The sequence below is a fragment of the Hydra vulgaris genome, chromosome 11 (assembly GCF_038396675.1).
Source record: "Hydra vulgaris chromosome 11, alternate assembly HydraT2T_AEP".
Classification (NCBI taxonomy): domain Eukaryota; kingdom Metazoa; phylum Cnidaria; class Hydrozoa; order Anthoathecata; family Hydridae; genus Hydra; species Hydra vulgaris.
In genome coordinates, this window is record NC_088930.1 from 52,427,276 (window position 1) to 52,442,645 (window position 15,370).

The 15,370-nt window shown below is 28.2% G+C and overlaps 1 protein-coding gene across 1 annotated transcript in view; it reads right to left on the reverse strand.

The window, feature by feature from the left end:
- Window positions 1-4,246, reverse strand: part of LOC100210120 (mucin-3B) — a 48,468-nt gene extending 44,222 nt beyond the window's left edge. Inside the window, exon 1 of the mRNA XM_065809177.1 lies at window positions 4,023-4,246. Within this exon, the coding sequence (XP_065665249.1) occupies window positions 4,023-4,083 (61 nt within the window). The 5' untranslated portion in view covers window positions 4,084-4,246. The remainder of the gene's footprint in view (window positions 1-4,022) is intronic.
- Window positions 4,247-15,370: the final 11,124 nt, after the last annotated feature.

A 15,370-nucleotide genomic window follows, 5' to 3' on the forward strand; every position in this document is an offset into this window, starting at 1 on the left:
TAGCTTAATATCACGATAAAAATCTTAACGCTAACGCTTAACTCCATATAAAGCTTCGATAACTGCGGGATCGTCCATAAACTCCGTCACTCAATTTTCAACTATTTTAATCCCCTCCCCTCTCGTCACAACATCGTAACTTTTAATTAATTAGTTTCGTACAAGTATTAATTAGTTTTTGCTAATAATCTTGTAACTTATTAATTAGTTTCGTACAAGTATTAATTAGTTTTTGTTACTAATTTCGTAACTTATTAATTAGTTTCGTACGAGTCGTCACAAACTAACATCTCTAACCCGCCCCTTCCCCCATCCTCCTCCTTGAGTATGATATTATTTATGGACGACCGCTAACCTAAATAAAATAGCCCAGGAAATATGCGATAGCGGATTTTCAAAGGACCTATATAGATATTTTGAGCGGACCGCAAGTTTTGCTCATCGGTTACTTAGCGGTCATTAGTGGCAGCTGCCAAAAGTGGCTAGCCCATGACTAGCCACTATTTAATTGTCGGAAATTTATCGGCTTGCCATTTATAGCTTTGCCATTTATTAGCTGCCACTAATGGTCCATTAAATAACCGATAACCAAAATCCCAATGATTCGCTAAAAAGTGTCTATAAAGGTCCGCTGCAAATCTACTAAAACAATGTTTGCTGGGTGGTAATCCCGTCAATATTTTCCTATCTGTACTGATTGGGTTGAAAACGTTCTGAAAAAAATTTAATGTTAAAAACAATTTAAAAAGTAATGAATAATCTTCCTTAAACTTTCTCATAGTTTCAATACGTTCCAGATATTTAATTAGAGAATAAAGTATCATTTCGTACAAATATCTTAAAACTTTGGTAGAGATGAATCTATAAAATCCACCACGATTAGAGCCATGTCTGATTACAATTTTCTTTTTAAAAAAACTATTCAGATTTTTATCAGTGATAAAAGGTCAAAAAAAGTTTTTACATGGCGTTTATAAAACATTTAGTTTGCGATATTTTATTGATCATTTCTTCAATTTCATGTAAGTTTCGTATCTAACAGGCATGGACTAATAACATTTTTGTGTTATTGCATTTGTTTATGAGGTTCGCTGTCCATTTAGTACTTTCTAAATTTATCTGCTAGTGATTCGAAAGTCCTTTGAACACCATTTACATTGATTGGCCTATTACAGTAGCAACATGAGTACTTTCCTTCATTTTCGAATAAATTTTTAGCTGTTGTTTAATGAAAATTTATATTGCGGTCTAACTAAAGATAAAGAAATAAAGTACTAACAAATAATTCAAGGATGTTGTTGATGAGATTGAGGTCAAAGGCAAAGATTTTAAATTATAGCATCCGTTCAGTTTTTTGATTCACCTAAAAACTTAAATTTTTTGAGATACTTGGTTTTGACTTTAGTTCTATATGTATACGCTAAAACTATACAAGCACGTCTCTGGTTATCTCATATTAATAATTTTTTTACTTTTTTAAAAACCATCGTTCTCAAGGCTCAGTATTAAAGCTTAGGTTTTAAAGTACATAATTAAGACAAAAGAAAGTCTAGAGGAATTATAAAGCAAGTTTCATCAGATAGTATATTTAACTGTATTAAAGTTTATAAAATCTTATCTGTAAAATTTATGGTTTTTTGTTTTGTAATGTTAAACTTAGTTAAATAATAATTAAATATTTTAAATCTTTAAAGTAATCTTATCAAACATGTTAAAGAAAAAAACTTTTGTTTCTAGTTAGTATTGTATTTTGCAATTTTCTTAAGTGAATCAATTTCCTTATATTTTTTCAATGCCACGTCTAGCATATACATTTTTTAAGAAATGGTATTAGATATAGACAACTTGTCTGTTTAGTTTTGCAATAGGATCTATATAATTTTAACAACAAAATTTAATTATTTTTTGTTTCTTTTTGATTCAGTCAACGATATAATCAAATCAGTGCTATTAAGAAAGCTTTGTTATACTGTCCAATAAGTTTTATTAAATCATACTTTCTAATAAATTAAACATTTAAAATTAAACATTTACTTTCTAGCAAATTTGTTATTATTTGATCTTCGTTTTGTTTTCAATATTATATTAGTTGTTTTGCTATCAAATAAGGTTTGAGTAGACATCCGCCTTCCGCCATGAAAAAACTTACCAAATTATTAATGAGCTATTTTAATAATGATATTGATATTATAATTGGTCAAACATATGACCAGTCGTGGTTATATAAATGGTGGTGAAATTTTAAATTCACCTCTTCTAAAGAGTTTAAATATTGAAAGCACAAATTGTCAATTTTATACAATCATTGACATTCACAAAAACTGTCAAACAAATCAGATTTAAACTTTATTTTTATTTTTGTGAAAATATTTATAAGTTTTAAGAGGTGACTGAGTTTCTTTAAAAAGTCATAAGTTTTAAAAAAGGAAGGGCGCCCGTTTTTATATTATACTGCCGTTCTTTACATTTAGTTTAAAAAATGAACAAGCTATATTTAGTTTAATTGATAAACTGGTTGTTTTACCAATTATATTTTGTTTACTTGATAAACTAGCGCTTTTATAAATTGACGAGCCTTGATAATGTTTTGTCTACTTACTAATGAATGAGAAAAATATAAATACGGCTCATCATCTATGTTTTTAAAAACAAAAACAAAAAAACAAAAAAAAACAACGGAAAGTAAAACATAAGCTAATTAAAATCCATGGCCCAACAAACTAAAAAAAAATGTACAGTAAACTTAAAGCTTGAAAAGAAGATGAAAACTTAAAACTTAAAATAAAAGAAAGAATGAAATATTATATAAAATTACAATTTTATTGTTAACATTTAAAAAATTTAATTTTTACTTTCATGTCGGCGGTTTTCAAAAGTTATTGGAATTTACAAGTAATATAGTCATTAGCGTTGATAATATTATATAACTTCGGTTTGTGAAGGTCATTCATACATTATTAAAAAAATCTTAAATATAAAATTACATCAATAAAATTTTTTTTATTTTTTCCAAGTATTTAAGTTTTTATATTAACCGACTAATACGTGACAGTAAATCAAATGTCATTTGATTTAATTTCTTGTTTAGTCAGTATAGCTTTGCACCAAGATAAGCAATAACAAACAAACAATAATGTATTCTAGATGTAAACAAATCTATTATACTTAAATATTTATAAAGCTTATTTGTTTTAGAGTTCGTCATTCTAATTATTTTGATATTGAAAAAAAAAAAAATTTTTAATGAATTTTTGAAACTGTTCTCAATCTAAAAAAATTAATTTAATGATAAAATTCCAAACTTATAAAAAAAAACGTGAATCTTTATCTATATCTAGTTATATTTAACGGAATCATTAAAAGGTATTTTTATAAGTTCACCAAAGTTTTAAAACAAAATAATTTGTTGGTTAATATATTATCATTATTATTTCTTTTAGACATTTCAATTAAACATTAACTATTTCTGTTAAACATTAAGACTAGAATATATTGCTTTTCATTTATACGTATAAAATGCATATTACGCGTATATTTAGTCATTTTTACATCGTTAAACGTTTACGTTTCGGAACGCACGTTGATTACTAACTAATAATCTGCATTTTTGTGACTTTTATTGACTATTTCATCAATCAACTCTTTAAACTGTTTTTTTAAAAAGAAATGTCTACGATTGTTTACAATTATATTTAGCAAAGTTTATTTTTGCTCTCGGAAATAAATCATTGATTTTGAAGCAATCGTTATGTGTGATTTTTTATAGAACCTGTTTAACGGCAACTTACATTACAAGGATTTTTAGATTTCTTTTTATTTATATATATTTTTATTTCATACTTGATTATTATTATATAAAGTAGAGTAATAATAAATTAAAATATGTACATTAGCAAAATATTTAAAAAAACGATGTGTAGTGAGCCGTTAAAATAAAAAGTTCTTATTATGCCATAATACACCATTAAAAAATGGATACAAACTTTAAAAAATTTCGTTTTAAAAACATTTAAAAATATTACCTTTTAAAATGAAAATAAATAAAAACGTTTGAAGCAATCTTTGTAGCCACTCGTTCTTCATTTTGCAAATTCTAAAAAATATCACTCAGATTGTTAATATATTCATCTTAAACAGAATAATAACGAATGACAAAACATTTGTTGACCTAACTTAAGGTTTATGTCAATAACCAAAATGACTAATTGATATTGTTGTTAAGAATAGGTTACTGAAGAAAAATGACGTTTACGACAGTGTGCAGTTATTGTCATTTATAATTTTCATTCAAGCGTGATGATTCATCCGGGGTTAATGAACTTTTAAACTAAATTTTTTATAAACAAAATAATTAAAAACTCGTAGATATTATTATTTTTTATTGATTATAAAGTTTTTGGACTATTGACGCAATATTAAGTATAGGAATTGGGGAAGAGGGGGATGTGAATGGATTACTTAAAAGATCTGTTCTACAAATGTTAACCAAAATTAATAGTAAATTCGCTTTCTAAATTTATTACATGTCCGCAGCAAGCCTTAACCTGTTTTTGACAGCAATGTATTTTTAAGCGTTTTTACTTGAACATTTTCAAACTTCGATCAATTTAAAACTGCAAGATAAAAAAATGAAAAGTACAATGATACAACCTGTTAAATATTAGCTTTCATCAGTTTATAGATCTTGGGATGAAGAATCAACTTTTGCAATACAGACGCTAACTACAAATATCTAAATCAAAGTGTTCCTTATCCAATTGATAAAGTTCCACAAAGGCATTCAATATGGTGCAACTTATAACTTTAACTTATAAAATTTCTAACTATGGAAAAGAATATTGGAATATTTATAATTTTTTTTTAATAACTTTTAAATTTAATTTTTAGTTAATTTAACAAAATTAAATAAAAGTTATATAAAAAAGTTTATTAAAAAAAATAATAATAATAATAAAAATAAAAAAAAGTAGCAATGGGTGAAGTTATAATAAATTGGCGTGATTTTAGAGTGGTGCATCACGGGATACTAAGTCCATTTTTTCTTTCTGTTAAATATCAACGATCTTCTAAAATGTATCTCTTCAAACACAAAAGTCTTTGCAGATAATACCAAAAATTATATTTGTAATAGAAAAAGAAAATGATCCAATTAATCTCCTAAACATAATTAGTTTATTAATTATACAGTTAAATATATGGTAATGGACTAAACCATAAGTAAATGCAGTTTTATGTAAATCTATGGTTAATGAGTTTAGGTAAAGGTAAATGTAGTGTTAAGCACATTGGACAAAAAAATGATAATTACATATAAGCAAAAAATGACAATCATAAGTTTTCTATAAAAATAACAACAAAAGAATGAGACTTAAATGTAATAATGTCATCAAATATGAAATAGAATCTTTAGATTTAAGTCAGTTATCATTATGAAATAGAATCCTTAGATTCTATTTCATAATGATAGCTGACTTGCTAAATGAACTCTGAGACATTTTTTGACGACCAGAGTGTTACTTCATTGGAATGAATCATCAGAAAAAGTTGTACCTGCTAACACAGTAAAAAGTTGAATCTGCTAACACAGTTCTTTTTGAGCTAGACAAGATATACATTTGTTAACGGCTTTTAAGTTATTAGTTTTAAACTAACAATAGTTGTTATACGGCATTAGCTGTTACAGCGATTTTGATTACTAAAATAATAATATAATCGTACACACATATGGTGAGTTTTACGCATTTTCAATACCCAAAACAAGATGGATGTAAAATTTAAATAGTCACATGTTTCGAAAAGATTATTTTATAAAGTTAAAGAGTTGCCAATGAATTGAAATAATTATTTTCAGACTCCAATTACCGAAACTTTTTATTTTGTAAATGTATAATTACTTAAAACATGAATACTTTCTCGCTTATAGAGTTTATTTTATCATAATGTTTATAGTTAAACAGTTTAATCGCATAACTATTTTAAAAATGAGTAAGCTCAATATCAGTTCCTAACCTTGTAAAGATCCTAACCTCTTAAGGTCTATGTAAAGTTTAAGCAGCCGTAAAGCAGTGGTTAGCGAGCTGGCCTCAGAAGCTGGAAATCCGTAGTTTAACGCCAACTCTGGGCAAGTTTTATAACATCGGTAAGAAAGGAGGTGTGAACTTCCTTTCAAATGCTCTTCTGCAGTGCTCTGTGATAAGACCGTTCGAAATTCTTGCGCTATTTCCCGGTACATTCAAACGAGTCTCTCTTTTTTTTTTTTAAGGTATATTTTACCTTAAAAGCACTAACATAAATAGAGAAATCATTTTGTCGGCAAAATAAGTTAAAAGCATTTCATTACAGGAGACACAATAGACTATGAGATCTTGAAACCTCACAAAGAATGCTTTGCACCACTATAGTATATAAAAATTTTCCGTAAATATTTAAGTCATGAAAAACTATTAAAAAATGTTCATTAACTGAGGATTTTGTAAAACCTTTTGGTTAAAAACCAGGAAACAGAGTGCACTTTTGCTAAATCTAGTGTGTTATCTCTAGAACGATTTTCATAATCTTTTGATTTTATAATTTTTATAATTAATGTCATATGTATATATTTTTAATGTAATTTTTAATATATATATATATATATATATATATATATATATATATATATATATATATATATATATATATATATATATATATATATTATAATTTTCTTATAATTTTCTAACATATATTTTGCTGTTCATACAATTAAAAAATACAAATAAACATTTTTATAAAATAAAAACAATAAGCGATTTATATAAACAGACAGGGACTCAAAGAAGATATGGATGACCAACGTCATCGTAACCTTTTCATAGAAACCATATATAATAATTTGTTGTCTCAAATTTTGCTTTTACAAAAAAATTTTATAAAAAATTTTCAATAAAATGGTATAGAATTACATTATTAACCACTTTGTCTGGACGGTATTATTTTAAATGAGTAAAGACTCAAAAACAGGATTTAAAAATATCAAATTACTGTGGTCTAAAATAAAATATTAAAACACTTAAAATTTTTAAAAGCAACGACATTATTAGACTATAAAATTCTGTCATACTTATCCTGGTTATGACTACAATTTTTATTGTTTTTACCAGTTGCGGTGGTAACACTTACAAGTTACGTTAGCTTACCATTTATAAAAAAATGAAATAATTCTCAATTTTAAATAAAACTTAAAAAGAATAGGTTTAAGTTGAACTAGAATTTCCAAAAAAACAGTGCTGTAAATGTTTTAAATAATAAGAATCTTAAACAAAAAATGACCTTCCAGATATGTATAAATATTTGGTTTAGGGGAGATGGGGAGGGGGTTGAGTTTTAACAAAAATCTATTTTGTTAATTAATTGTTCTTTACTTACTAAACATTCTTTAAAAATTTAAGAAGGTCAGATCTTATCATCGAGAAACGCTTGTAAAACTCCATAAAAAACATTACCTTAACAATAAATTTCATAAAAAATATAAACGCACTTAAAAATTAATTCGAACATTATTAGTTATCAATACATTAACGTATTTAGATTAAATTAAAACAAAACATGTGATTGATGCTTGCTGACCTAACATACAAACCATAAAATCCATAAATTTTACTTGTTCCTTACTATTGCTTAACTACAGAGGGCTTTACACTGAAACGATTATCTTTGTAAAAAAATTTTTTGTTTGAACAAATAAGACTTTCATCTGTCAAATGTTTTGATAGGTGGGTTTTAGTTTTTAGTTGTTGGGATGTTATTTATGGTTGGGGAATCTTTGACGATTGGGTTGCTTGAACTAATTAAATGTCATAAAATCCATTTTTAAGATTGTAAGTTGAACAATTTATAGTCGATAGCCTGCATATTTTCAATATTGCAATTTTTATGTTTGCTTTAAAATTTTTTTAGAAGTGCACAACATGGAAGTCTCATTCTCTCATTATCATTTTTATAAAAATCATTAGAAAATTAGATAAAACTAATGTCTCATAATAAGTCACTACTCGTCCGTCCCTCATGCAAAAGTTATTTCTTTGTTATTTGACAAAAACTATTGTTTTCTTTTAAGGTTAGTCATTCGGCAAACAGGTTGTGCATATATTTTTATACTTTTATTTGTTAGTTTACTTATGTATTTTTTAAAATATTATTTTGCTGTAGTTTATTTATATATATATTTTTTATTACGGTTTAAGTTTAAGATAAAGCACTTTCGCAGTAACACGACGTGATCTGCGCTAATAGTTTAGTTACGAGAATTTTAATTTAGGACTCCTCCACGTCTCTAGTAGTACCGCGCTCAACTTTTTTCTACAGGCAGCGGCCTTGTTTGTCAAGGTTCGCGTTTTAGAGTTATAGAGTTGAGAGAGGGTTAAAACCACAACTTAAGTACCCTCCCCCACTGTAATGACCATGAGAGGTGAAATAACTTAAAAAATTTATAAATTTAAAATTTAATCATTTCGTTCTAAATATATTTTTAAAAATAGGTGTCAAAGCATTTGTAATCTTTTTTGAGACTGAGATGACTGGAATAAGTTTTTAAAAAAGATCTCATTGAGGCAAAATCATATTCGTTTTTGTGTTCATAAAAATGTTCATAAAAATACTCACGGCAACCTCTAAAAGCTTTTAAAATATTTTTTTTTATTGTCGACGGACAATAATGTATTTTTTTAATGCAGAGGTTGTAATAACCTTTGAACTAGCATTTAAAACATTAGAAAAATTTGTAACTTGTTTTTTTTTTATTTAATTTTTTGTTATTCAGAAAACTAAAGTTAAAGCAATAAACATGTTTTTTATTTTTTTATTTTTTTATTTTATTTTTATTTATAATTTTTAACTAATTTTTGGAAAAAATTGTGTATTCAAACAAATACTAAAAATGCTCTATGTCTTTCTGCATGCAGAAACAACTGCAAAAAAATTTTTGAATTTAAACCAACTTATAACAAATGTAAAATACTTCATTTTTTTATTAAAACACCAGATGACTTTAGTCATAACGTGTCAGTCAACACGGCTCTTGTTTGCTTAATAACACTTTGGGTTGGGCCATTTAAAACAATAGCTGTTTTGCTCACTTGATGACTCCGAGAATTTTTTAAAATTTATAATCTGAATCTATCGAGACTAAAGTAATACTTTCACTAGATTCTTGTTACTGTCCAATTCATCTCTTAGACCAGCGCTGCGCAGTGATTCAGAAACACTAAAAATTTGGCCAAAATATTGCTTTTTCAGTAGCGTAATTTCAATAATGTTATTAGCTAACTATTTTCACAGTTTCTTATGATTCTAATGGTATAAAAAAATAAATACTGAAATAATAGATTTAAAAGTTATACGTTTGAAATTGATCGAAAACAGCTCTTTTTTATCATTAAAATTTTATCGTTATTAAAACTTAATTTTCTCCCTATATACAAAGTTTTTTATTTTAGTTTTTATAACATGCAAAGATAATTCTATTTTAATTTATAAAAAAAATTTAAATATGTATTTATACAAGTTGTAAAAAATGCATTTAAAAAATGCTTTTTTAACGATTTTAAACTGTTTTTTAATGGTGCTAGGACATTTTACCTTAGACTTCCTTCACGAAGCCAATACTTTTTTTAAAGAGAGTTTGTATCATTCCATAAGAAACCAAAAAAGTTAGCTGCCCCAACTTGCCCCATTTGGAAATAATGTAGCTTTAAAAAGTTCATTTTATAGAAAAAATTAGCAACTTTGAAACTTAAAAAAGAAACTTTATAATCATAATTGACAACGTGATCGCTTTGAAATTAATGAAGCAAGTTGGCTTCAATCAGATCTGAATTTGAATTTGAATTTGATTTTATTTAGAATCAATAAATTTACAATCAATAATAATTTTTTTTTTTTATGTTTTAACAAATTCAATAATACTGTAAATTAGTCAATCATTAATTATAAAGTATATTGACGAAGAGATGCAACACCAGGCATCTCTATACTAACTAAGGTGCAGGGCTAATTGTCAACGAGACAAGATGCCCATCATAATAGGAAACTTTTGAATAAGTTGACCGAGTGAGTGTCAATTGCTTCCTGTGGTAGCATATTCCAGGACGGTGTGACACGATTAGTAAAAAAGTGATGTCGCTCTTCGCAATCGCTAACAATTTGTTTGTGTAGCTGTTTATTGTGACTCCTCCTGCAATATACGTTGTTAGAAATCCTTTGAGGAACAAAAAAGTTAACATCATCAATTTTATTTTTAATTTTAAACTGTTCAATAAGATCTCCTCTAGCTCTTCTCTCTTCCAGTGTTGTCACTCTAAATATATTTAAGCGTTGCTCATATGGGAGATGTTTGATTGAGGAAACTTTTGTCGCTCTGCGATGAATTCTTTCAAGCATATTGATATCCTTTTTTAGGTGAGGAGACCATGCTTGAATAGCGAATTCCAGGTGTGTGCGCACATATGTGATGTAAAGCGTTCGCCAGAGATAAATGCTTCTGCTTCGAAATACTTCTTTTAGTAGGCCCAATTTGTAATAGGCTACTGAGACTGCAGACTCTACCTGGGCACGGACTTTGAGGTCATTTGATATCAGAATACCTAGATCTCGTTCAGTTTCAGTTTCCTCCAGGTTTCGACGAGTGCCTTCTGTGTTCGTCATTGAATAGACTTGATTAGATTTTCTGTTACCTCGACCGACATGCATTGTTTTGCATTTTTCCACATTAAAGAACATCAACCATTTGTGAGACCATTTTATGGCTTGATCAATGTCTGATTGTAAAGCTAGCATATCTTCATTCGATTTTATCATGTTCATAATTTTACTATCATCTGCGTAGAGCTTGAACTGGCTGGTAATGTTGTCCGGCAGATCATTTATAAATAGTACGAAAAGGAGAGGGCCGAGGACACTTCCTTGAGGGACGCCACTTGTAACTTTTTTCCAATCTGATGTGAATATTTTAGCTGTTGAGTGAGTATCAATGACAACACGCTGTTGTCTATTGTTAAGCCAAGCATTTATCCACATGAGTGCTTTCCCGCTGATGCCATATGCTTTCAATTTGCTCAATAGGCGATTATGTGGGACTTCATCAAATGCTTTTGCAAAATCAGTGTAAATCATATCGACTGGATACTTCTTGTGTGCAGCTTCTGTGAGGAAGTCGCGAGTTTCGAGGAGATTAGTCAAACAGCTTTGTTTGTTTTCTTTGAACAAATCCGTGTTGTGCTATGCTTATTAAACCGTTTAAATTACAGTGTAGCATTATTTTTTCATGTAATATACTCTCGAATATTTTGCATGGTATGGATGTTAGAGAAACTGGTCTATAATTTGATGCTCTTAGTTTGCTTCCTTTCTTGAAAATGGGCGTAACGTTAGATTTTTTCCACAGGTCTGGTATAAAGCTGGTTGAGAAAGATTTCTTGAAAACTAATGTTAGTGGCAATGCGAAAGCTTCTGCGCAGTGTTTGAGTACACGAGGGTGAACGTTATCAACACCAAGAGATTTAGATTTGTCTAGGTTTGCGAGTCGAGCAAGGATATCGTTGATTGAAAAGATATTCTCGTCTAATATACATTTTTGTCAGTTCGGGGTTCTAATTCCGGCACAGGTCCGTCTGGCTCGTTGACAAATACTGATTGGAAATAATTGTTCAGGGTTGTGCAAATAATTTGAAGATCTGTTGAAATTGTTCCATCAATTGTTTCTATGGAGTTGAATACATATTTTGAGTTGGTTTTGTTTTCGATATGAGCGTGTAGCTTTTTAGGGTCGTTTTTATATAAATTAGCTAGGTTCTCTTCATATTTTAACACTGCTAATCTCAAAGTTTTGGTTACATTTCTGCATGCTTCTTTGTGCTTGTCTTTGAGCTCTCTATGTGTATGACGACCAGAGGCAATATATTTATTCCAAAATTCTTGGTTCGTTCTAATAGCTTTTAAAACTTCGTCTGTTATCCATGGTTCGTGTTTCTTCTTGAAGGGCAAGGTAGTCGACGGAATGAGTTCTGTAGCTAGTTCGTCGTACACTACAAGGAATAGATTGTAACATTCGTTAGCTGAGCAGTTTTCGAATAAGCTTTTCCAATAATGAAACCATGTTTCAATTTAAATTGTTTTTATAAGTATTTTTGATACTTTTTTATGTTGAATATAAAATTTTTTTGTAATTTTTGTTAAAGTTTTAATTTTTATTTAATCTCAAGAAAAATATGTTTTTTGTTTCTCAAGTAAATTTTTTTTTTTTTTTTATCTTTGGTTGAACTTAATTTTAGCGAGAAATTAGCGTAGTCGGCTCTGATCTAGTTATTCTAGAAAAATTAGAAGAACATTCCACTGCGTCAACTTTTAATAATATAACGTATCAAAATGAAAAGAAATCATCTGGAAGAAAATGCCTTGAATGGGAACAATCAAGCAGCAAAATAAAAAGAAGAAAGAGTGAAAAAATGGGAACAAACCATACTTATGACGAGTTGATCTTATCTGCTATAGTAAGTTCAAGGAGAAGTCAATGCTATAGTCTGTGTTTTACCTTAAACCAATTGGTTTCTTCTCCCAGTCAACCCAATAAAGTAGCTAATATGATTAAAAGTGAAAAGACTATTATAAAATTATCTCCAAAAGAAGGTTTGGCTTTGATGGTCTCAGCTGGTTTGTCCCAAAGAGCTTATCAGAAAATAAGGATTACAGCTATGGAAAGAAATGCAAATATATATCCTTTATATAGTGATATTTTATTAGCAAGAAAAGAACGCTATCCTGATGGCATTATATTTATTGAGCAAAGTGCTGAAATTAAACTTCAAAGTCTTCTTGATCACACAATAATTCGTTTTTTCAAATGGATTCAATCACAACTCAAATTATGCAACTAGAGAATAACGATAAAACAAAACGAATATTAAGTTGTAAATGGGGGTTTGATGGTGCATCTGGTCAAAGTGAATATAAGCAAAAGTTTGACAATGATAGTTCGAAAAACTCTGATTTATTTAGTACCACTTTTGTTCCTTTGGATCTTTCATTTGGAAACATTTCTGTTCGAACAAACCCTAAACCATCGTTAATTAGATTTTGTCAAACAATACGAGTTCAATATCTAAAGGAATCAGAAGCAAAATTTTGAAATTTGAAAAAAAATATATTCAAAATCAAATAAATTTACTAAAGGATTTAGAGTTTGAGTTGATAAATGGTTTAGAAGTAATTGTAACTAAAGTTAAATTTAATTTAAAATTAACAATGATTGACGGTAAGGCTGCCAATGCAATATGCTCAATTTCTTCACAACAAGTTTGTAATATATGTTCAGCTTCTCCTAAACAAATAAATTCTATTGCACGTGGCTCAATACCAACTCCAACTTCTAATATAGATAACATTGAACTAGGTCTTTCTCCATTGCATTCTCGGATAAGGTGTTTTGAATATTTGTTACACATTTCTTACAGATTTAAAATAAAAAAATGGCAAATTTGTGGTAATGACGAAAAAGAAGCTTGTGGAAAGAAAAAACGAATCATACAAAATAAATTCATTGAAGAATTAGGGTTAAGAGTAGATTTTCCTAGGCTAGGTGGTTCTGGAACTTCAAATGATGGTAATACTGCCAGACGAGCATTTAAACATTTTGGTTTATTTTCTTCTATTACAGGCATAGATAAAAAATTAATAGATCATTTAGCAAACATTTTGAACATAATAAATTTAAGTTATGAGATAGATACAATAAAATTCAGTGAATATTGCACTAAAACAGCAAAGCTTTATTGTGAAAAATATAATTGGTTTGATATGCCTGTATCTATGCATAAGTTATTGCTTCACAGTTCTGAAATAATTTCAAAGTTCTTGTTGCCAATTGGATTATATTCAGAAGAAGCTCAAGAATCTAGAAATAAAGTTAATAAACAATTCAGACTTCACCATTCAAGAAAAGATACAAGACTCCATACAATTGAGGACCAACTTTACTATCTTTTTATTACAAGTGATCCAATAATATCAACTATAATAATTTCTCAAGATAGAAGTAAAGTTAAAACAATTCAATTATCAAAGAGCGCTCTTGAACTTGTTAAAAAATCAAATAAAAATACCATTGATGAAATCCAAAGTGATAATGAAACTAATAATGAGTACAATGAGTATGACAATGAAGATGAAGATAAAGAAAATTATGAATTTACTGAGGAAATACATTACGAAGATGTATATGAACATAATGAATAAGACGATGCTGATTTATCTTTAAGCTTATTTTTCAATTTAGGTGAAAAATAAAACGTATAGATCATGTTAACTAATTATTTTCATAATTTTTCATTTGGTTTTCAAAATAATAATTAGTTTAAAACTTAATTAGTCAAAATTACTCAGGGGCATGGTGGTGTGGACGGGGGCCCTGTAAAATTTGCTACCCTTGACCATACTTAACCCTTTTTTAAATATTTTGAGTCTTCTTTCCTTGTCTACTTTTTTTTACATCTTAGAGTAAATTTTTAGCAATTTTGACTAAATATTTTTGACAAAATTAATTTTGGCCTAATTTTAAGTTATTCCTGATCACTGTGCGCTGGCCAGAATTTTAGATGCGAGAGCCGCATATAAATAATGACGTGTGCCGAAGAGCCGTAATAAATATGTTGCTATGCCAACTTTATCTTTAAAAGAACTAACACAGTGTCATAAATTGACCCTCAGGTTGAACTTTATCCAACTTAAAAAAAAAATATGCCATCAAATAGATACTTATTAGAATATTAAAAATTAAACATTTTAAAAATCCAAGTGCATTTTTAGACTGGGGGGTCCAAAATCCTATTGAAAATATTAATAATAAGAGGGCAAAGGGGTCTTGGCCCCCAACTTGCCAAATTTTTTATATAAAATATAAATCTAGCATAAATTATGCTAATATATTTACATTTTTTGTTGTATTAAATTTTTGGCGCGAAATGCTTCAAAAATTTAAAGATTGGTTTAATAAATTTTTTAAATCTTAAAAAAATTGTATTATAATACTCATGGCATTGTTATAATTTTAGCAAAAAAAGATGAGTATAAATAGTTATTGCTGTGTTTGCTGGGAAACAAAAACTAAAAAGAGTCTTATTGCAGTCCAAGATACTATTGAAAAACTGGTGCAGACGTTTGTATACTCTGGATACAGGAAAGAAATTACAGCCTATTCTTTTTCTATATGTGGAAATTGCAAAACTAATTTGTACATGCTTGCAAAAAGAAAGAAACCAACAACCAGATGGACACAGAAGATAGAAAAGGTTAGGTTTAAGTTAATTGCATCTTTTAAAATAGAATTTTAAAATATCTGCTA